Source organism: Pteropus medius, unplaced genomic scaffold (genome assembly GCF_902729225.1).
Source record: "Pteropus medius unplaced genomic scaffold, Ma_sr-lr_union100, whole genome shotgun sequence".
NCBI lineage: Eukaryota > Metazoa > Chordata > Mammalia > Chiroptera > Pteropodidae > Pteropus > Pteropus medius.
Window position 1 is genome coordinate 7,586,231 of NW_024352784.1, and position 27,557 is coordinate 7,613,787.

At 34.9% G+C, this 27,557-nt stretch overlaps 1 protein-coding gene and 1 pseudogene across 3 annotated transcripts in view; one reads left to right on the forward strand and one right to left on the reverse strand.

Moving 5' to 3' along the window:
- Positions 1 to 27,557, reverse strand: part of NARS2 (asparaginyl-tRNA synthetase 2, mitochondrial) — a 102,382-nt gene that overhangs the window by 13,008 nt on the left and 61,817 nt on the right. For all 3 annotated transcript variants that reach the window (XM_039848151.1, XM_039848153.1, XM_039848152.1), the window contains 5 exons: positions 14,853 to 14,985; positions 11,254 to 11,352; positions 11,103 to 11,140; positions 4,833 to 4,899; positions 3,215 to 3,352 (listed from right to left, as the gene is read on the reverse strand). In XM_039848151.1, coding sequence (XP_039704085.1) covers positions 3,215 to 3,352; positions 4,833 to 4,899; positions 11,103 to 11,140; positions 11,254 to 11,352; positions 14,853 to 14,985 — 475 coding nt within the window. The remainder of the gene's footprint in view (positions 1 to 3,214; positions 3,353 to 4,832; positions 4,900 to 11,102; positions 11,141 to 11,253; positions 11,353 to 14,852; positions 14,986 to 27,557) is intronic.
- On the forward strand, positions 22,706 to 22,821 carry LOC120590638 (uncharacterized; annotated as a pseudogene).

Here is a 27,557-nt window from a genome sequence, read left to right on the forward strand (position 1 = left end):
TCTAAAAGTATGTTGGGCTCAAGTCACTCATCCATCTAATCACTTATCCATCACCAAATAGATATGAAGTGCCTGCTATGTCCATGCATTATACTTAGGCATTGGGAATACATCGATGAGTGAAAAAGAGGTCATCAAGTCCTTTGGCATAGAGGAACGAGTCATTAATTAAATAGTCATACAAATAAATGTAAAATTACAACTGTGTTAAGTATTATGATAACTTAAGAGTTAGTAGCTCTGGGTCTGAAATTTAATATGATACCACTGTAGTGTCTAACAAGGTCTGATTCAGTCTGGAGGGTCAAGGAAGGTTTCTCTGGGGAAACGATGACTGAGTAGAGATCTGGAGAATAATTAAAATTACTTAGGTGAAGAAGATTTTTCTAGATTGAGGGAACAATATGTGCAATGATCCTGTGGTGAAAGAAAGCACTGTATTTTTGAAGACATGGAAGAAGGGCGGTGTGGATGTAGCAGAGAGAGCAAAGGGAAGCACCACAGTACACCAGGCAAGAGAGCAGCTAGGTTGCACTAGGGCTTGTAGACCATGTAAAGGATTTTAACTTTTATCCTAATAGCAGTGAGAGGCCACTGAATGGTCTTAAGATGGGAGATAACATGAACAGATTTACATTTTCTAAAAGCTCATGCTAAAATGGGAGAACTCACCCAGAAGAAGAAAGAGTAGATACAGGAAGACAGTTCTGAGGCTACAGAATTAGTCTTGGCAAGAGATGATGATATCTTAATCTAAAAAGGTAAAGTAGAAATCAAGAGAAGTGGGTGGATGTGAGATATATTTAAGGGTATAAAAATGACAGAACTCAGTAATAACTTGAATGTGGGAAGTGAAAGAGATTTCAAAAATGACTCAGTTACCTGGTTTGTATGATTAGATGAACAGAGAATATTTAAAGAAGATCAAATTTGGTAGGAGGAGGAAAGAAGAGGAGAAATCTTGGGGTCAGTTTGGCTATATTAAGCTTGAGATGCCTTTGAAATATGTAAATGACTTAAGATGAATCCAGAGCTCAGAGTAGAAGTATAGATTAGAGATATAAATTTCTGAGTTGTCTGAAAATAAATAGTGAACTGCAGGTACAGATGAAGTCGCCCAGGAAGAGAAAAGAAGACCTAAAATGGAGCCTTGAGAAATTCCAACATCTAATGGATTAGTAGAAGAGGAAGAACCTGTATAGGAGATTGAGAAAGAATAACTCACTGAGTAAGGAGGAAAACTGGGAGATGTCACAGAAGCCAAGTGAGGAGAAAATTTTAAAGATAAAGTATTAACAGTGCTGACTAATGCTGAGAGGTAAAGTAAAAAGAAGATGTAAAAATCTGTCGGATTCAATAACATGACAATTATTACTGATACTAGAGAGAGCTACTTCAGTGGTATAATAGGGGTGGAAGTTGCATCAGAGAGAATGAAGAATGAGCAGTAGATGCCATGGTAGTTATGAAAAACTCATGTGCCATCCTGAAGAAGAGTTTTGTTTCAGAAAGCAAAACTTATACAGAGACTACAAAAAACAGACATAATGTTACCAGTCTTATTCATTCTTTAAACACTGTAGAAATCCAGAAAAGGAAGGCTCAAGGTGACTCAGTAACTCAGGAAATTCTTTACAGAAAAGGAAAGCCTTTAGCAGAGTATTTAAGAAGTGCAAAACTGGATGGATGAAAAGTGCTCAATTGGGGAAATTACATGAAAAGAATATGGTGTGTGGGGGTGGGAGGAGATAGAAGTGGGATGGGGTAGAGTGATTAAAAAAAAAGAGATATAGACATAGTCCTATGTTTTGTGATGTAGGTCAAATATTGAATTATTTAGGATTGAATAATGTATGCCCTAGTCTCTCATATTTTTTGCTGCCAACCTGTTGGCCAATTCATTTCTCGAAATCAATTATATAAAGGATTGGTAGGGAAAAGAAAAATAAGAATCAAAGATCAATTATGTTGTTCATTAGATGTGAAAGGTGGGTATGAGTAAAATCAATGGCTAAAATGTAACTTTATATCTGTGATTTTGAGACAGTGGGATAGAGTAGAAAAGAACACAGACTTCAGAGACAGATATAATCAGGTTTGAATACTCGGTCACTTACTACCTATGTAGCTTTGGGAAATGCAATTTGTCTCTTTGCACTTCAGTTTTTCATCTGTAAAATGGGAGAAGCAATAAGTTTCTTGGCAAGGTTGCTTCAGGACTTAGAGATGAGATGGTAATGCTTGCCTCATTGGCATCTACTAATTGGTGGCTACTACTGTTTCAGTAGTACTATAAGAGAAAACAGGAAGTGCATTCAAAGAGTTAACCTTGTATATCTAAGATGGGGACATTATATTTACTGGAGAGCCTTGATCTACATTTTTCTACTAGTATTTATCTAAAGACAAGTGAAAAGAACCAAATAGGAAAGTTTAGTTTTTGGACCTTTTTTGAGATAAACATGTTTGTATCATAGACTTTTGTAATTAATGATATTAAGTATATAACTATTCAATAGTCAAATACATTCTTTTTTCATACAACTGATAATTTTATATGAGAGAAGAGACAAAAATAAATAAATAAAAAGAAGGAAAAAGTACACTGAAGAATAAAAAAGCAACTAAAGAGTGATAAAAGAATAGAGGATAAGAAAGGCTAAAGAGAGCAGACAGAGAGAAGAGACAGACAGAACAGAATGACAGAAGAAGCCCAAACCGCTATGATCCCTCCAGAGCTCTTCCCTCACTATTTCTATTTGAAAGCCAAACCATGTACTCTAAGCCTGCTCTGCCAAGCTTGCTCTTCCTTTGCCTGATCATGCCACTGCTATCGTCTCTTGCCCAGCATACTCCCCAACTTCTGTAGTCTCCTAACCAGTATTCAGCTTGAGAGCAGACCTGGCATTACCATACAATGCTCTTGGCTACTTTCTCTAAGTTATTTAGAAAATAAAACAAAACATACTTACAATTGCATCTGCTAAACTAAGAAGGACATCTTTGCCATAGATATGAGGGAATATGTTTATAGAACATTGGGATCCTCTTTGAGAACACTTTTTTAGAAGTGCCTTTGATAAACTTTATCATTTTAAGAGATGTAGAGTTATGGATTTAAGAAAATATGCCAAAGAATAAATGAAATTAAAACAAGGAAAAAAAGCCAGACTCTGAGATGACCAACCCCAATTTATTTAGTGTCTTTTCTTACTGTGTGTTGAGGGCCATCTTCATTATCCCTCATGTAGAAAGGCTTGAGTGCTAATGGGTAATTAATGACAAAGACTGGTATGTTGCCACAGTGCTTCACCAGGTACTTTTCATGTTCAGTATGTAGATCAATACCCCACTGTAACAGAAAAAAAAAATTACCAAAGGAGAAGACAGAGCTGAAATAAACAATGCAGGACCTGAAAATAACCTGTATCATTTCCAAGGGCTTCCTCTCCCTAAAGATCAGTGATGTGTGGAGAAGTCTGTTGAGGTTACACAGATAATTAGAGAATATCCAAAGGCCTGGAAACATGAAGCTGAAACTAGTAGATAAATACTATGCTTTCTGTCCCCCATCTCAGGGAGCGGCGTTTAGCAGATGAATAGCATCTGCAGGAAAACAAAGTGCACTTTCCATAGTGTATAAAAACTGACTTCGAATCATTGTTTTTATTAATATTGCCTAGAGCTTCTTCTACAGTTACTGTTCCTAAGTCTCAGGAAATTAAATGATGAAAGATAATATTTCTAATATTGAGTCTGGCTAGATGGCTTCTCTCTGTGAACGTTTTTTTAATAAAAGAATCAACTGATATATCAGATGCTCTTTGATGAATATTTAATAACATAGTTCATCTATTTATTCAGCAAATACTAATGTGCCTATTAAATCTCAGGTACCATGATAGGTATTGGATAAAGTGGTAAGAAAAATAGAATCCATGACTTCATTAAGTTTCTAGAGTAGGAGACAAACATTAAATACAAAATTATACAAAGAAATTAATTGATTATAAATATAACAAGCACAGAGAACTATTATGACCTATACGAGGATCTGATTTAACTGGGGATGAGACTGGTATAAGGAACAGTTTGAGAATAAAGGTATTACATTCTTAACATTATCTTATCACTCCCTCCTACTTGTATGGCAATATCTTAATTAGAGGAAAAAAAGCACTGGCATAGGAATTAGGAAACTTGCCTCTAACATTATGTGCGTGGCCTTGAATCATGTGGCCTCTCAGGACTAAATCCTTGCCAATAAAATAAAGAAGTTCTTAAAAACAAAACAAAAACAAACAAAATAACTGTGTTTTTCAATGTGTATCACAAATTAGAAGGCTCTATAATGTTCAACAGAAAAAGAAACCTGTTTAATGTGTTGCCTAAACTTGATCACATAACTTCTTTTGTCTGTCACCTGTTAATATCATTCAGAATATACTTTGGGAAACACTGAACTAGTTGATCTCTACACTAATAGTCTATGATTACCATTCTTTTTAAGAATTTTCATCTTCCTAAACTTGGGAAACTTCTTTATAATCCTTTATTCACTGCTATTCCAAATAATATGATTATATTTCAAAATTATTTTTCATTCTAAATATTTCAACAGGGTTGAACAACATCAAAAAAAGCCAATGTATAGATAAGCAAATCCTATATACTGCTAATAAGAGAAATAAGAAAATTTTAAATAAAAACAAGAGGGAAACATTTTTATACTCTTTCTTTCTCTCTCCCCCTCCCTCCCTCCTTCCCTCCTTTCCTTCTTCCCTTCCTTCCTCCCTCCCTCTGTCCCTTCCTCCCTCCCTCTCTTTCTCTACCTCTGGGGTGAAGGTGAAGTTCTGGGATGCTTGCTTTAAAATCTCTACTGCTTCAGTGTAAGAAATGCTGGAGAGAAACAGAATAAAAGCAGAGAAAGGTCAATACAATGGGCTGTTGTTAACGAGTCCACTGAAAACTAGAAAACGCCTATTCATATATAGTTTTTGAGATCATAAATAAGTATTAAATGATTATTGAGAAATCAGGAATTAAGGCTGATGTAGTTCTATGAGAGTCCTACCAGCATGAAGATAAGTGGTCATTCAATAACCCCACTCCTGATCTACTTGCAATATACACAGAAGAGCTAGTCACTTAAGCAAGTGAAGATTTTCTGAGTTTATGCTATGCCAATTCCATAATAAAAAGTATGAAATACTAAGGCTGGAAGAGCAAAGACTTTCCTTAAGTCATCTTTCATTCATTCAGAAACATATATCGAGAACGTACTATGTGCTAGGCATTATTCTAAGAACTAGAGATACAGTAAATAAAAACAAAGGCCCTGTTTTTATGGAGTCAATATTTGTGTGTATGTGTGCGCGCATGAACGTGTGCGCGCAATGAATGCGTGCGCGCGTGGCGGGGGCGGGGGGGAGTTGGGGGAGAAAGATAAGCAAATAAACAGAAATAATATAATGCCAAAGAGCTAATGGTGCTGTAAAGAAAAACAAAACAAGGTAAGAAGACAGAGAGTGTTTGAAGGTGCCTCCCTGAGTTGGTGACATATGAACAGAAATCTGCATGAAGTAAGGAAATAAGCCATATAAATATCTGGGAGGAAGTATTCCAGGCAAAAGGAACAGCGAATACAAAGGCCTAAAGTGAGGCCTGAGCTTGGCTAATTCAGGGAACTAAAATTTCAATGTGCCCATAGTATATTGAACAAGGGGAAGAATGCCAGGAAATTAGATAGGAAAGGTAGTTACAGGACAGAGCCTATGAACTCTTTCAGGCCACAGTAAGGGCTTTTTAATACATTCTAAGCATTGCTTAAGACTGTTTAGGAAAAAAATCATTGGTTACCTCAGTAAAAACCCTCATGCCTAAATCAAGCCAATCTAAGGATTTACTTTAACTGTTTGAGTAGGTAATATATGCACATAGTTTTAAAAAAACCAAGATGTATAAAAGAGCATACATCTCCCTTTCCTCCCTGTCCTATAGCTACCTGAAAAGTTTCTCTTTTCACATACAATCACTGTTAGTGGTTTCTTGTATATCCTGCCAGAGGGTATGATACAACCATAAGCAAATATTAATATACAATCCCTCCCTTTTTATGGACGGCAGCCATAACATACATACCATAAACACTCTTTTCCATAATTGTTTATTCAATAATATACCTTGCAAATCTTTCCTTATCAGTATACGAAAAGCTTCATTTTTTTGAACTATTACATAATATCCCTTTTTCTAGATGTATCCTAATTAGTTTAACCAGTCATCTATTGATGAATAGACATGTTAGCTGTTTCCAATCTTTTGCTATTATATATCATGACTACATAAACCTATTTGATGTTATTACAAATTATCCTTATATATTAATTTTGCACATGAAAAAAATGGAACTGTTGGATAAAGGGTATTGCATTTGCAGTTTTTATATACTTTGAAAGACATTGCTAGATACTGCTCCCCTTTTATAGGGTTATACTATGTCCACCAATATTACATGAAAATGTCAGTTTCACTAGGTCTTCTGCAACAGTATTTTGGATGATTAAAAACAAAAATCTACAAACTTACTGAAGGACTTTAAGCTCAAAAAATAACTTATCCAACACAAATGTATTCTCTGAAGCAAAAATGAAGTTTATACCTGTAAACTAACTGGAAGGAGTTGTGTCTTATAGTACAAATAAAGCCCCCAAAGCTATGTTTTGAGTGATAAGTTTTTTCTAAGATGAATATTATATTCAAATTAAAATGTAGTATTAAATAACAGGTAATTTCTAAGGTAAGAATGGTGGCAGTGTTGATAATAGTAATAATTTTTAAAGGAGCATCTTACAGAAGGGAAACTGAAGTTTAAAGAGGATCAGTAACTTGGCAAAATCATTCATGAAAGTAGTAAACCCTGATGTGCCAATTTCAGAGTCCAAGCTTTTAACTGCTAAGATAATGCCTAAACCACTTGGAGTTCAATCCAAGTGTGTTCAATCCAAACAAAAGATAACGGTCTCCGGGTTCTCCCTCTGATTCTATTACCACCACTAGCTATGTAGATCACTTCACCATAACAGAAGCATTTTATAAATTTTGTAATGTGCTATATAAACATTAAAAAATTAAGTGTTTGCATTTGTAAATTAAGGAGATTGGACTACATTATTTAAAGTTCTTTTCTGCTTAGACATTGTATTGTTCTAGTCCATCACTAGTTGATATGATCTCATTATATTGAGAAATATAAAAGTAGTCAAAATGAAAACCACAAGGATTTTGTGTCATTGATATGTTACTGTTACATTAAGAAAAAATGACTCTCGTGTCTAAATATCTCTTGTAATTCTCGATCTTCTTCCATACTCCCCCTACACCTTAAGTTGAGGCAGGCTTTCACGTTCAAATTACAGTTCTGATACTGCATATCCTTAATGGCCTTCAACTTTCTCTACTAATTTTTCTTGATATGTATACAGAATATTTCTTCTCCTTCCCAGAAACTATTTCCAAAATGCTTTGAGGAAAGGAGAAGACATTATAAAATTGCATGAAACAGTATCGAATTACCTTTATATTTCAAATTTTTTATTGTTGAATGAAGAAAATTATCCTGAAGCTGTTAGAGTAAAACTGCTCTGTTAAAGAGATCATTATTAGCATTTTTTGCCTCAAATTCACACAGATAAATGAAAATAAAAAAGTAAATACTCTATAGATTAAAAACCCTAAAACTATAAAGGAAATATAATTAAATTCTATTTCTGCTTGATAAAGGCTAAATTCAATTACTACACAGATTCTTGAAATATTATTACATAAAACAATCAAAACAAGTAGTCAGGTGTACTATTTATTTAAAATAGTACAAGTCATACGGTATCGTGTGTGTGTGCGTCTGGGTGTGTACTTTGGGGAGTGTCTCAATTCTAATTTATCATGCTTAGGTCTTCTCTCATGTCCTCTCATGGCTGTTAAACATCTCTGGTCTCAAAGACTGGCAACTCCTCTCCCCAACCCCCCGCCCCGCCCAATATCCTGTACCCTCCACCTTGAGAATCCTTAGAATCATGTCATTTATGTATACTCCTCTGGTGTTCAGTTTTCTTTTAATTTCTAGCTCCTGGAACTCCTACTTTCTAATGAACTCAACAATGCATTTAAAAAGATTTTATAATATTTTAACTAATACTTTTATATCTTTATAGCAAGCGTGTTTCCAAGTTTCTAGTCTGACATACTGCTTAAACAGTATGGTCATTTAATCCTTTCAACAATAAGACAGCCAAATTATCACTTTATGGATAAGAAAACAAGTTCAGGAAGGTTAAAGATTTACAGTTAATTAAGTTCATAGTTGTAATGAAATGTTCATGCAAATATTGAACTATTCATCTTTTTCTCTAGATTTTAAATTTCATAACAAGAGCAATTCATGCCTATTTTCACTACTGAATCCTCAATGACTGGCACAGTGCCTAACTCATAGTAGTCAATAAGTATTTGTTGAAAAATATTAATTAATTCATTAATAGCTAATAAGTGGCAGAGCCAAGATAAGAATCCAGGTCCTCTGAATCATAGTTGTCTACACCTACTATCTAAAGTAAAAAGAGATATGAGTTAATAGGAAACTTCAGGGGGAGGACCTAGTCTAAGGAAGACCCTCACTCCCATGGTTACTCAAATGTCATTTATTCATTCACTCAGTTATTCAGTAAATATTTACTGAGTTCCCGTTAGAGGCACTGTGCTAAGCAATGGGAGTAGAATAGTTAGCAAAATAAATAAGTCCTTGACCACGCAGAGGTGATAGACACTGAACAAATAATCACACATATAAAAACCTCAACCATGATGTGTGCTGTGTGGCATGGGTGATAGTGATAGCAATGACTGATATGGCACATCTCCTGAAGCCATTTCCCAGCCTTAGAATTTTACAGACATGGACTTCAAAGCACAACAGTTTAGTGATATACAAAGGTCTTAAGGACAGTGGGGGAGCTACAACTACTCTAGTGTTAATTTCAGTGCTCTTCCAAATACATAAAGGATAGTGGCTGAAAGCATGAGCTTTGAAATTAGATAAATAAGAGTTTGAATCTCCATTTTATCTTTACTCAATCTCTTTGAGTTGATTCTTCATCTATAAGATGGCAATAATAACTACTTATAGAGTTGAGAAGATAAATGAACCACTAATGTATGTAAAATTTATCACTGTCTGGTACACAGTAAATATTCAATAAATGGTAGATATATTTTTCCCCCTCTAAGATCTAATTCATTAGATAGAAGCTACATCACTTCTCTTAAGATCTTCTCCCTGGTTTTGTCATGAGCACAGATTCTTTGGGATGCCCAAATTACTTCTTTCCTTATCTACTTAATTACTTTTATCAACATACTTATGCTCAGAACTCTCCTGTGAACTTCAGATCTGTACACTCAAATTGCCTACCCAATATCTAAAACTGGATGTCTAAATGCTTCTTGATCTTAACCTGATGATGATGATCCTGATACCATTCCCTCTCTTCCCCCAAACTCCCAGCTACTCTTATGGCTTTCCCAATCTCAGTTAATGGCAACTCCCTTTTTACAACCATGTAAAGCAAAAGCACTGAAGTCACCCTTGACTCTTCTCTCTCTTTCTAATTCTCCACAAATCCTGTTTGTTCTATCTTTAAAATATATCCAGAATAGAACAACTTCTTTCTACCTCCATTGTCACTACCCTAGTCTGTAATGGTTAATTTTATGTGTTAACTTGGCTTGGCTAGGGTACTCAGGTATTTAATAAAACATTGTTTGGGATGTTCCTGTTAAGATTTTTCTTTTTTTTGGATGAAATTAACATTTAAATCAATGGACTCTGAGTAAAGCAGATTACCCTCCATAATGCAGGGGCCACATCTAATTAGCTGGAGACCTTAACAGAACAAATACTGGCCTCCCCCAAGAAGGAATTCTGCCAGCAGACTGCTTCTAGACTTGAATTTTAACTCCTCCCTGCAGGACTACCCCATCAGATTTGGAACTTGCCAAGCCTCCACAATTGGGTGAGCTAATTCTTTAAAATAAATCTTTCTCTCTCTATATATACCATGTTGGTCTTGTTTTTCTGGAGAACCCTGATTAATACATGAGCCAAACCATCATTTCCTCTCACCTAGATGGCTGTAATAATCTCCTAGTGGGTTTTCTGCTCTCACTCTTTTCCTGCTACAGCTTTTTCTCAATAAGAGGCAAGAGTGATCCTATTCCCCCACCTCTGCTGCCCTGTTATTCACTCAGGTTCAATGATACAACACTTTTAACTTGTAGCCTGAGGTCTGGGATGACGTCCAAAATTCTCAGCTCAATCAATCTACCAAGTTTTTCTTATTCCCCTCCTCAGGGATAGGTTAGATTTTTTTATTAGAACAAAACCTTCCTAAATTTAAAGATTGTGAGTGAAGAATGATATCAACTTATTTTCAAAAACAATTTTCTACTCTTCTGAGAATCAGACTTACTTTCTAAACACACTGTAAATACACTGAATACTAAGTCTTATATGTCTATTTGGTTAAGGTGATTGGTGGAATAAACGAGTCCAATATCAAGTACTATAACAGAATTATAGCGGAAATGAAGCAATAATATCTGTGTTACCTTAAAACACAGATCTTTAGGGTTAAAAAAAGCACCAAAAAAGCCAGTTCAGAATGTACTATCAGATTTTTAGTAAGTGAAGGTAAAGAAGAAAAAGAAGACTGAAACAGAAAAACTGAGAGGCAGACATTATATGTATGAATTTTAAGTTTGTTTTTTTAATTAAGCTAAATTTTGATTACTAAAATCAGTATTAGTTTGAATTGCATTAATAGTTAATAATTACCATGTTCATTTATCTTGCTATAATTTATTCATGAAACATTGATTATCAACCATGAACCAGATATAGGAGTTATGAAAATAATTAAAACATGGGTCTTCCTTGGGTCTAGGGAGTATGAGAGCAGATATATAAATAAAAAAATTTAATACAGTGTGATAAGTATGATGATAAAGTATGAATAAAGTTCAGAGAAAGTATAATATCTACTTACATTAAAAAATTGTTTTTTAGCATGTGTTCTAATCTGTCCTTGGTAAGAAAAGAAAAAAAAGAGAATGTATTATTAAATGTAATTATTTCAATATATGTAATTAACATATTTCAAGAGCAGATGTACTAGGCTTTATCCACAAACTAATTACCTTTAGGCCAGGAGCTATGAATTTATGACAGAGTTCAACATCTTCAGGACAATTGGAGAGAACCGTCAATGTTGCAGACTTGAAGAGCCCCTCCATAACCTATGAAAAACAACACAGAATTGCCTGAAAAGTTAGCTATTTTATATAAAAAATTTGTTTAGGGTCTTGTAAGAACTGCTCTCCAGGTTTTAGCAACCATAAATCCATCAGACTTCTTAATCCTTTAATGTGCTATAGCAAGTTAGTTCAGTTTTCCAGATTGATTAGAGGAGGCATCCCAACGTCTCAGAGGGGGTAAAAAAGAGAAAATGTTTGAATTTTTTGTTAACAGTTTCATACTGGTATTGAAGCGAGATGTCAAATAAATAGCTAAAACTGATGGATGCCTCTTTAAATTTCAATATACTCACTTACAGAATCACAACAATAACAGTACCTAGGATTGTTATGAGAATTGAGATAATCCATGTAAAAGATTTAGTTTAGCATCTGGATCACAGAAGCACACAACAAATATTAGTTGTGAAGAGTGAGAAACTTTGAAAAGTGCTTCATTTAGTCATTGGTAAATGAAAGTAAACTTTAAAGTTAGAGAAGCGATGAGATATATTTACATCTAAATATATACATTTTTGCTTTGCTAAAGCATAAAGTAAAAATAACACAAATTATATCACACAAATCAGTATGTTAAAATTCATTCTACCAGGGGTGTCCATAGAAGTCTCATGGGAAAAAATAATTTGTAGAAGAAAAAAAGTGATTGGAATGGAAAATGTTTCCTCAAATATTTTTAATCAAAACTAAAATTTTTGGTTTGAAGTCAATGGACCATATTAGGCCCTCCAAATGTACTCATAAAGATACATACGCTTATTAAGTATGGGCTGCCTCAGAGGCAGGCATCTTCCTTTCCTGTCTTGCATTACTGGTGTACCTATCAGGGCTGCAAACACAGTTGGGGCATAAGCATCTACTGAAGTAATTTAATGTGATCGGATATAAGAAAGTAACTAATTACCAAGTGACAACCAGATATATTTATATATATTATATATAGTACAGGAATGAGGACTAACTTGATGAAAGAAGAGCAAAAAGAGGCTGAAGATCTTTTACCTTGAGGCTATATCACCTTCTATCTAGTAGTGTGATAAGGAAATCACTAAGTAACTGAATGATTTATGAAGGGTCATATCCTCAATACTAAAAAAAAGCCAGTGCATACTGGGAGGAAAAAAGAATGCGTAGGTTAGATGGTATGCCTATACTGCTGAGAAACACAATATACTTATGTGTAAGAGGAAGACTTTGACCACTGTAGCTGTTAAATCGGTGTCTTTCATGAGCAGTAAATTTCCATTTGAAGAAGTAAATCATTGGCTTCTCTAACCTTGACTTTCAGACTATGCTCTATAAATCTATTTAATGAAAAAAGAAACTTAACTAAAAGGTTAGCACAACCCTCAGATGTTTAAAAAATATATTAGTCAATGGCACTAAAATAGTAATATTTAATTATTATACCTCATGAGGGGAAAAAAAACCTTTGTTACCATATTCTGATTAAATATTTAAGAGACCACGCTTCATCAAGATAAAAATTTCCACAGAATGTAATTTATCAAAGGGAGAAAATTTAAGCAGGAGATTACTTTTTAGGGAGCATACTTTTTTCTTCTATCTTTAGGAAAAAAGTTTATATTTCAATTAATTAAATCATTCAACAGTGTATGCCTTGGGTACGACTCAGTAGAGTATCAACTACGTAAGAATTATTTAATTATAGAACATAATTATAGAGCAAAGATTATAATTTTAATAAATTCTAACATAATTTTATGTATGCTTCATAACCTTTCCCTCTGGTATCTATGTTGGGTCAATGGACGTCAAAGCAGAAATAGGGAGGTAAAAAGTGTGGTTCTGTTTCTTACAATACTCTCATTGCCTGAGAGAAAGAATAATACAGAATTGAGTGGTAGACTCAAAGTAAAATCTGCTTAAGGAATTTTACTGACTCCTTGTGAGGCTCAGATCCTGAATCCCTACACTCTACAAAAAGGTTACTCAACAGTGTTACTATTGACATTTTTGGCCAGATAATTCTTTGTTGGGGACGGGGGGTGAGGGGGCAGTGTGTGGATTAGGCTGTGCATTATACAATGATGAAAAGCATCCCTAGCCTTTACCCACCAGATGACATAGCAACCACTCTCCCCTACTTCTCTGCTCACCCCCTATAAAGGACAACTAAAAAATGGCCCCTGAGGGACACTGATCTAGAACAATCAGTGGGAGATGTTAAAGGGGTACAGAAGTGAATACTGTGGTATGTGGCCAGAACACCTCTTTGAGACCAGAGTTTTATCCACTGGGAATAGTAACTGCTGATGATTCACAGTTGAATCCCTCTCCAGGAACTGTCCAGGTCAAGAGTGCTGCCTTACCCAAGGTTACACCTCTTCCTAAGGCTAGCCCATGTCTAATGACTGGTTGATGGGCAGAGGCACAAAGGCCTACTCCCTTGTCTTCAAGTGAAGGAACCATAAAGGATCATCTAATTCCAAAGTTTCTCAGAGCACTGACTCAGGCCTCTGTTTGTAAATATATCACAGCTGACTTTTCCCTCTGCTCAGTGCTGTCTGCTTTCTTTCCTTACATGTGTTTCCTTACAAGCATCCCCTGCACATAGATCTCTGCTTTAGAGTTTATTTCCTAGGAAATCCAACCTAAGACAGGATAATAAAATAGTGAGCCCATTTTATTAGGTGGTATATGTGGTATCTATGTTTTAAGTAGAATTGAGTCATTTGCTGGGTAAATAAGAATAGAAAGATATGTAAATGAATAGAAGTGAGAACTGATGAAAATTGCCTCCCAAAGGGTTCCTGCGGCTATTTGTATCTCCCTCTAAATCATTCTTCATATTGCTGCAAGAGAGATTTTTCTAAAATATAAATCTGACCATAGCTTTTTCCCACTGAAAATTCTTTCTTCTTTACCTTTTGAATGAAATTCAGGCTCCTTAGCATGGCCTTTAAACACAAAGTTTTTCTTTCATGATGTGACTCTTGACTGCCTCTCCAGCCTTATCCCTTGCCCAAAACAGAGCTCTGACAGCTCCTGTGGATAGTTTATAATATAGCTATTTAGATGTTTCTCTAACCATAGAGATATTTTATTGATTTGCCTAGCAAATACCAAGAGCTACTATTTACAGAGCCTGCTATGTATAGACCCATACTAGGTGCTTTATATTATTTACATTATTTTATTTACTCCTCACAATAACCTTATGAAATAGGTACTATTACTCCCATTTTACAATTGAAGCTAAAGATCAGCAATGTTCGGTAACATCATAACAAAGTTAATGGCAGACATGAGATATGAATTTAAATTAAGTTTACTTACTCTAAGTAAACTATGATACTAAAAGCATTCAGCAGATGTTTATTAAATTAAGTAGTTCTCCATCTTCTTCATTCTATGAATGCCTGTAATGCACAGATGTTCGAAGTAAAAATGTATACAGAAGCATTTTTATGTCACAGATGCCTGACATTTAGAGACTATTTTAAAACTTGAGTACCTACCTTCATGAGATCTTGAAGGCTCTCAATGAAAGAAATCTCTGCTTCTACCATATAAAACTCTGCCAGGTGTCTCCGGCTCTGAGAATTCTCTGCTCGAAATGTTGGACCAAAGGTAAACACTTGAGTAAATGCTCTGCAATTCAAGATTAAGAATATAAAAATAGGATTCGCATGATTATTTTTAAGTATTTAAATACTCAGTGAGCTCTTAAGGAAAAAAGTTTTATGTGTCTGTCTTGTCTACAAATCCACACATGTTAGCTGCTATATTTTTCTAATGGGTAATAATAATAGTTTCATTAAAAATGTTACACTTATAGAAACTATTTTATCCTGAAGGAATCTGCAAATGTTTTACAAACCCTATGGCTTACTAAATATAGAATTATAACCACTTCTGGGTGCACTCTACTGCAGCTGCCTTAAACAGCAGGCAACTACATTTCACAGCAATCAAGAACAAAGTAAAGGAAAAATACCACAGCCCAAAAAGCCACACAGAGAATCTAGATAGTAACTGTTAAAACTAGAATTTCAAGTGGATAAGGTGTGCTAATTATATTTTAAATATGTGAAAAAATAATATCAGATAAGAATGGTGATTTGCCTTGTTCAAAGCCCACTCAAGTCCTTTACAACCACCCATGTTTCAATTAATGCTGAATGACCCCTGAAATTTCAGGGTGAGGGCAGATTTTGAAGAACTGTCTACTTTATTCTCTGTGTTTCAGAAAGGACAATAGCTCAACAATCCAAAAGAGAAAATAATTTATTTTTTAATTCCTGCAGATGTGGACACTACATCTTCATTCTTACAGTCCTCTCATATGGAAAAAGGGCAAGAGCTGAGATTATTAGATCAAAGATATTTCTTAAGGACTATCTAATCTTTGAATTTTAACGTTTTACTAGAACAATAGAAAAGGTTTGGAGTTCCTTAGCTATTATCCTTAGTACTTTTCATTTGTCTGTCATCAATCAAATAACATGAACATCAGAAAACATAGTGCAGAAAATAAGATTGTGTATATACGTACCAGTCTTTTTTTTTTTTTTAAGTAAAGATACTCTAGGAAATGAAACAGTAAAATAATTATAATGGGAATCAAAAGATTTATTTTTTTCTTTCAAAAGGCCAATTAATTAAGGCCTAGTTGGTAAGAAGCTTAGGAATTTGCATTTCGGTTCTAAAGCCACCTTCCTGAAACCATGAACACTTAACCTCTGAGAACCTTAGTTTCTAATGGAAAAATAAACAGTTAAGAACTCAAACTATTACTATGGTAACCTCTCTCCCAAGATTCAGATATGCAGACTTGCTTACTAGACTGTTTCTGAAAACAGTGACTACCTTGTACAGAAGGAAAACTCTTGCCCTACTCCCCCAAACAAACAAAAATAATGAACAATCCTGCTTTTCTTTCTATATTTCTCCCAGCTGTTAATCTTGGTTAATCAACCCAGTCACCTAAAACAGATTCCTCCACCCCATTTCCTGTATCATATTAAGCACAAAATTATATTGTTTATACCTAGGAAATCTCTCTAAAATCTAGATACTTTATTTCCACAGGCCTGTCTTAGTACAAACTCTTGTGTCTTGCTTGAAAAACTACAACAGCTTTTTAAAAAAATTAGTATTTTTATTAAACTACAACTAACATACAATATTGTGTTAGTTTCAAGTGTACACCATATTTAGTTAACACTTATATACCTAAAGAAGTCCAGCAACCACCTGACACTGTACAACACTATTACAATATTACTGACTATATTCTCTATGCTGTACACCTCATCCCAACTTATTTGCTTTATATCTGGAAACTTGAACCTTTTATTCCCTTCCACCCCTTCTCCCCTCCCCGTTTTTTTGATTTTTCAATTACGGCTGACATTCAATATTATTTTATATCAGTTTCAGGTGCACAGCATAGGTTAGACATTTATATAATTTACAAAGTGGTCCCCTTAACAAATCTAGCACCCACCTGGCGCCACACATATTTATTACCATATTACTGACTATATTCTCTATGCTATATTTTACATCCCTATGACTATTTTATAACTACCAATTTGTACTTCTTAATCCCTTCACATTTTTCACCCAGTTCCCCAACACCCCTCTCACCTGGCAACCATCAGCTTGTTTCCTGCATCTATGAATCTGTTTCTGTTTTGTTTATTTTGTTCTTTAGATTCCACTTATAAGTAATATCATATGGTATTTGTCTTTGCCTGACTTATTTCACTTAACATAATACCTTCCAGGTCCATCCATGCTGCACTACAACAGATTTTTAATTGATGTCCGCCACCTGTCTTTCTTCCTCCAGCCCTAAGCTACTACGCATTTTCCAACTTAAATTTGATATCAGCCCTAATTTAAAAATCTTTAATGATTCCTCACTGCTCCAAGGATAAAATTAAAACTCCTAACTTTGACTTGACTTTCCTTCACAAAGCCTTTTCTCCAGCTACAGTGAAGACATTTTCCTTACACAGTCTTTGTATTTGTAATGCTCGTCCCTTGCTCTTTTCTCTCTAAATGGCAAATGTACATCTATCCTTCCAGACTTGGCTGAAATGTCACTTTCCCTTTGTAACCTTGGCATACACCCTTCAATTTATTGTTCCCTCTTTTATGTGACTATAACCCTTTGTTCGTATATTATATAGAACATATCACTTTGAAATGTAATTGTGTATTTCAGTATCTTTCTCCTCCAATAAACTATGAAATTTTCCAGAGCAGAAATCATGTTTTATTCATCTTTGCATCTCTAGTGCCTAAGATAAAACAGGTGCTCATGTTGAATGAATGAGTACTAATGATGATAACAGGCTTCCTCAGTTGTAAACTGGAAAAGCACAATATCCTCAAAAACAGTGACATTAAAAATAATGTACAGAAAAATACTCAAACATATTTTACTGTGGCTGTTATTTAGTACTTAAAATGGGTCAAACAATCTAGGTCTTTCCCAAACAATAAATTCAAAAATTACAAGGCCGTGAGTTTCCAATCTGTGGCTGTGCAACTTCTAGGTAGGTTGTCAATAGTATATCTAAATAAATAAAATGACATTTCTTTCTGGTACTGTATCACAAGAAATTATATATACAGATGTTCACTAACAATAAAAGATATTTTCTTGAGATTTTCCAGGGCATAAATAGAAACAAGGTGGCCTAGGTGAAACTGACTTTTGAGGTTGTGAGGGAGACTTACAAGAAATGATCAGTTACCCTCTTGAAATACAAGGAAGGCCAATGGGATTGCTGCTCAAAAGGGACAAAATATTTGTATTAAGGTACCAGGTACAGGGACAGCAGTGGTTTCTAAAAGGATCTACAAATTCAAGTCACAAGGGCATCTGCTTCTCATATGGCAATTCCATGCAGGCTGCTCCAAGATGAGTAGCAATAAGGGTATTTTAACGAGGGTTAATAATTTTCCCTAGCAATGCAGGGTAAGCTCTCCATTATAAAACATAAAGAGGATCAGGGATTTTTATTTTAATTATGGTAAGGATCAGGCTCTGACTGAGGTACCAAAGAGTTAAGTATTATTCTACTAGTGTAAGTAAAAACTGATGGCCATGGTGCTTCCTCTGAATTAACAGAAAGATAAAATGAACTGGATGGTATATTGAAAAATTGCCTAACTTAACATCTAGTCTTTAAGCAGATGAATGTTTAAATCATTCAATAATGATCACCTATGTCAGTGCCCTGTGTTCTATTATAAAATTAGTGATAGTAGTAGCAGTAGCATTGATAGTGTCTGTCATTAGTAAGTGCTACTTGTGGACCAGGCATCAGATGTAAGAACCTTATAGTTAACTCTTTTATAGTTAACTCAATAAAGTATTGTTACTTCTATTTTTCAGATTAAGAAACTCAAGTTCAGAGAGGTTTAGAAGCTTTCCCAAAAGTCACAGAAGCATAGCCTAATAAATAGTAGAGGCCAGATTCAAATCCAAATCTAATTGTAATGTTCATAGCCCTAATTATATTAAAATAATGATGCTCATAACTGAACATTGGCAAACTTAGAAAATTAGAAAGAAAAATTTGTAATTCAGCCCCGCCTCCTCCTTCTCAAAGATAACTAGGGTAAGTAGTTTGGTATATTTCCATTCCTTATGAATAGCTTATTTGTTTTATGTATTAACATTATAGCTCTCTGGGATATGTTGCCTTCATGTAAATTATGAGAATGATAAATTTTCAGCAATATTTTGTAAATTTTAGCAAGTCATTTAGCTTTTCTGGTCTTCAAATTCTTCCATGAGTAAAAGATTGGGGCAGCTTGGCATTAATTTCTAGTATCTTTGCAATGATTTTGTTTCTAAGTATATGTGAAATCACTCTTATCTTAATTCATGCTGATTTTTTTATTTTTCCCTGTCTTCTACATACATGAAAGCCATTTGCAGTAAGGCTTGGGCCAACTAACATTTAAAATAAGATCTGAGAACAAGGCCATTTCTAAAATAAAATACAAAACCGGTGAAAGGCCAGTTACTGCTGTGAGAAGAGACCAGCAGAAAAAGAAAACACATAGCATTAAAAAGTATTCTTGTGCCAAATTATCGAGAGAGGAAAGCTATATAAGGAAAGTCCATGAGCTTGGAGTTGATGTTTAAGATAACAAAAGTACATTCAATACACATCAGCCAAGATAGCTACAAAAATGGCTTTTTAAAAACAAAAAGTAAAGTTACCAAAAAAAGGTTCTTCAAAGGTCATTTTCTCCCTTGAGAGGAGTTTTAAGAAGCCTTCAATTGGCAAGTGCAATAGTATAAAATGGTCACTGATTGCCTGGCCATTTATTCTTTCTGGTCTTGAAATTTAAGAGCTGATCTTTATATTTTGAAAGAATAGAGGAATCACTTTTCTTTAGCTGGGGAAGAACTTATTTAGCAACTTCCCCAAAGTCCCCCCAATTCTCAACCTCCTATCTGTCAATAAATGTTTACTGAACTGAAATGAACTCACATCTTTAAACTGGCTTTTAAAACAGTCTTTGTCAAGCAGTATTCTCATCTTTCAGAAAATAATAATCTACTTTACTACTGCTTTGTATGCATTGGATTATCAATACTGTGACTTATTTGCTGTTCATTATTTGCAGATGCTAACAGAAAAGACCTGACACCTCCTTTTCAGCTTTCCCCTATTCCTCTATTGTGCAATACACTCGGTGGAAGGATATAAAAGAGATGTAGCTCTCACCATTTCATCAATACATTTTAAGAATCCTTAGGGAGGATGCACTCTAAAATCTAAAAATTCTTCTTTACCACTATTGCTAAAGACTTCTGCAAAATTAACTTTCTTTAACATGTCCTAAATATTTGATTCAGAACTGAATCTGAGGCCCAAGCATAATTTAATCTTAATTGTATAATGAAATTCAAAGTTTGATAGACTCTGACAACAATCCCGCTAAAGGGCATGGAGGGTCTGCACTCTTCTCTGAGAGGACATCTGAACTGGGGGAAGCAAAGGGAACACAAACACACAGGTCCTAAGGTAGGAAAGAGCGGACATGTTTAAAGAATAATAAGTGGGCCAGCAGCAAGACGGTAACTGATCAGGTCACAGAGGTAGGAAGGGATCAGAACACATAGAGCCTCCTTTACAAGCCATGATAAGAAGAGTCTGGACTTTGATACTTCTTAAAACATTCTCTCCCCTTGAAATGTTTAACACTGTATTCCATTAGTTTTCCTCCTTTTTATCAGACCTCTATCTCTGCCTCCTTCTTATTCTACGCTAGCTGTTCATTAACCACTAGCATTTCTCAAAACGTAGTCCTAGATCCTCTTCTTTTCTCACTGAATACACTCTGCCCAAATCATCTCACCTCAGCCGACGATATCGATTAACTAGCTATTGGCACACAATTCACATATTTGTATCTCCTGCGCAGACTTCTATGGATGTGATTGTTTAATGTCCATATCTTTCATTAGACTATAAATTTCAGGAGCAACCTTATCTATTTTTTGATTCATTATAGTATCCTCAGTCCTAACCCAGTGCCTGACACACACTAGACTATTAATGTTTGTCAAATAAGTAAATTAACTCATTTTCTATAAAATATGCTGATCCCCAAATTGAATCTTTAAAACAGCATTGGGATGGGGGCGGGGACAGAGGAGTAAAATGAGGAAGATGGTAAATGAAATATCAATTATTAAGCAAAAAATTCTGCTATTCTCTGAAAAAATTGTTCACAGAAGATACTAGAAGAGAATCAGTTTCTTGAAAAGTGACTGCCCACACATTAATTTTTAATCTGTAGGCAACAATTAAATCTTGAAAAGGACTACATCAGGCAAACCTAATTAGCAAAAATTTTATTTTTTAGAAACTAAAATATTGCCACATGAAAAAAATTACCCTAAGTTTTATTCTATATAAACAGAGCAGCAGCTGATTCATTGGCTTTTCCATGGTGGATACCAACAAGTTAAAACAGTAATTGCCACTTCGTCATTCCTGCAGTGACAGGCTCTTCAGAGGACTGACTAGATATGAGATTAGGAAAATAACATTTTTCTAGAGGGTCACAATTTGCTGATTGTTTTTCCTAACTGAATATTTATCCTCGTGTTTCAGTAAGACATGAAAATCACCTTTCCAAAAAAGGTATACGTTGTGTCAACTATTCATGCCTAGATTATTTCTCATATTTAGTAGTCCTTGTACTGAGGACCACTAAAGAGAATATGGGAATACTTTAATTTAGGAAAGTGCACCACATGGTATTTACATGTCACTTAAGTCTACAAAGATTTCAAAGGTTACCTCTTCTGAGGCCTGATAATATAGAGGTAGATGAGTCATTATGGCATTACATTTTTAAGGTTATGGTAGTGATTTAGAGCATGTATTCTAAAGACTTAAGTTTAAATCCTGGCTCCTCAACCTATGAACTAGCCAAGTTAACTTCTTTGAGACTAAATTTCCCCCTGTAAAAATGAGGTTAAGTACACATATGTTCTGAGGTTATTGGAAAGATGAAGTGAAACAAAATATGTAAAAAGCTTAACCTAATATTAATTATATGGTGAATATTCAACAAATAGGTAATAGTTATTTTTGTTTCCTTCCTTTCCAAAGTGTACAGTTCTCATTTGGTTGGTCTTAAGATCTTTTTATACTTTCAACTGCAGATCTCAAAGAATCTGTTTACATAGATTATTTCTACTAACATTTACCATTAAAACAGAAATTTAAAAAATGCTTATTAATTCATTTAAAAACAATGATAAACCCATCACATGTCATAGAGAACACTTAAAAATAAAAACTCATAAGAGGAACGGCACTGTTTTACATTTTTGTAAATCTCTTTCATATCTGGCTTAATAGAAGACAGCTGGATTCTCATCTCTGCTTATGCATTGAATCTGTTGTGCTATCACATGTCATGAAGACTTTGGAAAACTTTACTGTACATTCATGAGAGAATGAAAATGAACAATGCAAATACTGTCTTAGTATTATTACAAAAATAGTTTTAATTTCGAGGGACTCCCCTTGAAAGGGTCCTGGAGGGCCCCAGGGATCCCCAGACCAAACTTTGAGAAACATTAACTTAGGTAATGGTTCTTAATGAGGAATATTAATTCTTAGCTTTACATTTAAAGACTTATATTGAGAAAACCTAGGGAGGGTCCTGGCCATGAGTATATTTAAAAGTTTCACAAGTAACTATCATGTGATTAAGAATCACTATCTTGGACGTGGTTCCATAGTGTGGCGGTTAGCACGTCTGCTTTACACGCAGAAGGTGCTGGGTTTGTGCCCCAGTGGAGCCACAGCCCATGGTCTATGGCCATGCCACCCTGAACAAGCCCGATGTCTGACCTCGGAAGCTAAGCAGGGTCGGGCCTGGTTAGTCCTTGGATGGGAGACCATCTAGGAAGACCAGGTGCTGCAGGCATAAATAATAATAAATTAAAAAAAAAAGAAAAGAACCACTACCTTTTCTAAGGAGAGCTCAGGGAGGAGAGAATCTTCCAGTGGAGCAGAGGGCAAAAGCTTGCTTGATCTTGATTTTCAGTAAGAATACAGACTGTGAAAGCAGGGCCTCACGATCTTTCTGACCCTTTGGGTTTTAAGCAAGAGGTGTCAGAAAAGTTACCACGGGGTTAAAATATAGAAAAATGAAAAAAAAAAAAAAAAAAAAAAACCGTTTAAGTTTAGATCCCTAATCAATATACTTTTTAAAAAGTTTCTTGATAGCTATAACTAAAAAATGGACAAGAACGTGTATTGGTGAAGAGACTCCTCATATGCTACTGGTGGGACTGTAAAATTGTGCAACTGCTGTGGAAAAGTTTGGTGATGCCTCAAAAAGTTAAATATAGAGTTATTACATGACCCAGCAATTCTGCTCCTGAGTATATACCCCAAAGAATAAAAACAGGTGTTCAAATAAAACTCGTATATAGATGTTCATAGCAGCATTATTCATAATAGTTAAAAAGTAGAAACAACCCAAATATTCATCAATAGATTAAGAGGTAAACAAAATGTGGTATATCTATTCAATGGAATATTACTCAGCCATAAAGAAGAATGAAGTACTAATATATTCTACAGTATAGATGAACCTTGAAAACATTATGCTAAATGAAGGAAGGCAGACACAAAAGGCCACATATTGTATGATTTCATTTCTACGAAATATCCAGAGCAGGTAATTCTGTAGAGACAAAAAGCAGAAGAGTGATTGCCACAGGCTATGGAAAAGGAGGAATGGAGAATGACTGCTTCATGTGTACGGGGTTTCCTTCTGGGGGTCATAAAAATGTTCTGGAACTAGAGAGTGGTATTTGTTGCATAATGTCACTAATAGTAAATTTCATGGTATATGTATTTTATCACAATAAGTTTTACAAATTTATTGAAACTAATTGTCCACCAGGCACTTTACACGTGATTTATTTCATCCTTGCTACCTTATGAGGCAGGTGATTCCACCTCACTTTACAACTGAAGAAACTGAGGCTTAGACAAGTTAAGCAACTATTCCAAAGTAGCATAGCAAAGCTGGCTTTAACCAAAACACTTTGACTCCATGGCCCACTTTCTGTATGCTGCATGTGGGCACGCTTCAAAACTAACGAAGTACATCACAGATGATCAATGGTCCCATAACCCCACAAAACACTATCACATGTTCCAAAGAGAAGTTTTATACCCTTAATGCCCCTCTATTCAATATCGTCATTCCATTCTTGGAGGCTGTTCCTGATTCACCTTTCTTCCTTCACTTGCTATCTCAGCAATTCCCACTTTCTATCACTTACATCTACTCCTTTCTGTCTTATGCTTTTCTCTATCTACATCCCCTCTTAGTAGAAAGGGGACAGTCATTTTCAAGTATCGATGGTCCATTGGGAAACATTTTCATTTTACTTTAGGTTATAAAAAATGATAACACATCCAATGTACTTTATAGCTCTTTTTGCTATAGCCACTTTTGCTTGCTCAGGCTCAGGGATTTATCAACAAAGACTTCTTTTGTTGCATGCTTCTCCACCCTCCACCCCTACCCATGTTCTTTTACCTACTTTCAGGTTCAAAGCCATTGTGGAACATTGTGGATCCTGAAAGGTTGAATTTGAGAAAAAGGAGGCTTTATTATAAATACTTAGATGATCTAGAGCAATGGTTCTAAAACTGGCATATATTAGAATCATCTAAGTTTGTTAAAACCCAGCTTTCTGGACCTCACTCTCAGAGTTTCTGCTTCAGTAAATCTTAGGGTAGGTTTGGGAGTTCATATTTCTATAAGTTCCCCAGTGATGCTGCTGCCGGTGGTGTAAGGACAACACTTTGAGAACAACTGACTTAGGGTGGTCTCCATCTTGGCTGCATTGGAGAATAACCTGCAGTACTTCAAAAAACAATCTTGATGTGCAGTCCCATCCCTAGACCAATTAAATCTGTTTTTCTGGGGGTTTGAACTAAAATATGATACATCTTTATTTTTTAAAAAGCTATTCAGACATTTATAGCCAGAGTTGAGAACCACTGATCTAGATTGTCACAATTACAATTATGATTGAAAGAAAGAGGTACAAATAATTGATATAAATGGCGTTAATTCATTAAAAAGAGGTACAGACTATAAATGAAATAAAGAGGTACAGACTATAAATGAAATAAAACATTCCTAATACTCTTGACAGACTCCAAATCATAGCTTGGTCTATGAACACCAAAGCACACAGGGACTATGGCAGACTAGAAACAAACAGAGGCAAATACTTTTAAAGGAGTATTTAGCCTATAGAAATAATGTAGAAAAATCTCTATTTCTCTTCATTTACTTTCCCTGAATTCTAGAAGAGGAGGAAGAGGAAGGGAAGAAGGGGAGGAGGGGGAGAGGGGAAAGACGGAGGAGTAGAAGGGGACAATGAGACAGACAGACAGACAGGCACATATGCACACATAGAATACAAAAATGTCTGTTTGAACCCAGTATTAAGTCACATGTGTACCAAGTGATATATATAGGGATTTGACAGCTGCACTGTATACACTAGCAAAATATTAGGGAAAAATATCTATCAGTAATAAAAGAGATAATTTGTGACATATTCACACAAAGGAATATCCTACAATAGTGAAAAGATTATACAATATGGATATAATTTAGAAATTTAATATTAAGTGAATAAAGTCACAGAAGAATACATACAGATGATTCTATTTATATAAAATTTAAAAACTTGTCAAATGAAACAATGTATTGTTTATAAATATGCACATATGTGATGAACTCTGAAGAAAAGGGATGATAAACACAAAGTTGAGGTTAGTGGCTAGTTCTCATGGGTAGAGAAGGGGATGTAATTAGAAAAGGAGATGAAAGAAATAAAATACTTTTGGAGGACCCAGGTGTTATTCTTTATACTTCACCTATACATTTATTTAAAATGTTTAATTTTGTGTCTATGCAATATTTAGGTGCCAAAAAAGAGTCAGAATGGGCAAGCTAATAGAACACAATAAAAAAGCAAAATGATGAAGTTATACTAAAACTAAAGGGCGGGTACTGCACAAAACCTAGCAGGACACCACTCACTTTTTCAAGCTTCTTATCTTTCCCCTTTCTCTTACTATCCATCCAATTTAATTCAACCAATATTAATGCATACTGAGCATTTGCCTTTGCCCAGCACTATTACTACACTAAGGGCAACAGAAACATCTGAATAGAATTTACATTGGTGACTTCAGTGCTTTACAATCTGGGCATAGGCCAACAAAATCTGCACTGTTCAGAATGGTGGCCACTAACCACATGTGGCTATTTAAATGTATACTAATTAAAACTAAATAAAATTAATAAAAATTCAGTTCCTCATCACACTAGCCACATTCCAAGTGCTCAACAGCCACTTGTAGCTAGTGGCTACCATATTGGACAGCATGGATACAGAACACTGCCATCACTGAAGTAAGTTCTAATGTACAGCACCAAAGTAGATTGGTGAAATCTCAATAAATGCAGAAGATAATCAACTTAAAAAAATGTGTGTTCAGACAATGAGACATGAGGAAAAGATATCAATGGAGGACACATTTCTTGAGAATAGTTTCTGAATTTGTTTCAGTGTCTAGTCATACAAATTCTATTTTTCTCACAGCTATTTCTCCACCATTCCAGACCTCTCTGGCTCTCCTTTCCTCTCTCATATTTCTTGCTTTATAAAACTGATGCCCTACTTTTTCATGTTTGCAGGCATAGCTCCTCTCTTATAATAAAATAGTTCTTTCTGAAAGGCAATGACGCACAACCTAAGAATTTTTCAGTAAACTATGTTTTCAGCTTTTGTTAATGTCCCAATAACATGCATGCATAACTCTCAGAATCAGGCTTTTCTAAGCTCTTAACTCATCCCTGGGCAAACTAGTAGTCATCTTATTCATCATGTTCTAAAGATGAGGATGAACCAACTATTTTCAAATGATCCTGGCTTCCTGAGAAGGAATATTTAAAGCAGATACACAATGAAAATGGATAGTACTTCCATCTTCTGATTTGCCTTCACTTATGAAAGGAAATAGTGAGTGCTTTATAGATACTACAAACATTCTTAATGATATGGATCATAGTATGACCTATACAAAAGGTAGAGACACTTTAGATTGAACCAACTGAGCAGTTATCCTCAAATTCCCAAGTCACAATGAACCCTCAATAGCCATGTATGAAATACTAGTATTAACAACTCAAATACATATTTTGACTATATGAAGCATACATGAAAAAGTCTGAGATAATTTTTTGTACAATAGTCTCTAAAGTACTGTCTGCCTAAAGTTCAAGTGTTCTCATTGAACCTCGCACTATACTGTCTTAAAGTAGAATCAGGAGGAAAGCACAGAATAACTACCCAGTTGAAGAAACTGATTAAATGTCACTAAATGATGTTGCAGAAACAAAATCCTTTAGGTTTTTATCTTTATCTCCCAAACTCTACCATAATTTACACACTAAATCTGCCTCTTAAACGTGAAATAAGGCTGGTTCAAGTTTTGCATATTCTTCAAATTGTAGAGATTTATGTTGCACATGTCTATTTCTCTGTCCTATGCACCTGTTTTCAGTGGGAAAACATGGGTTTTATTTTTTCAGTATAGGGGTATATGATGGGAGAC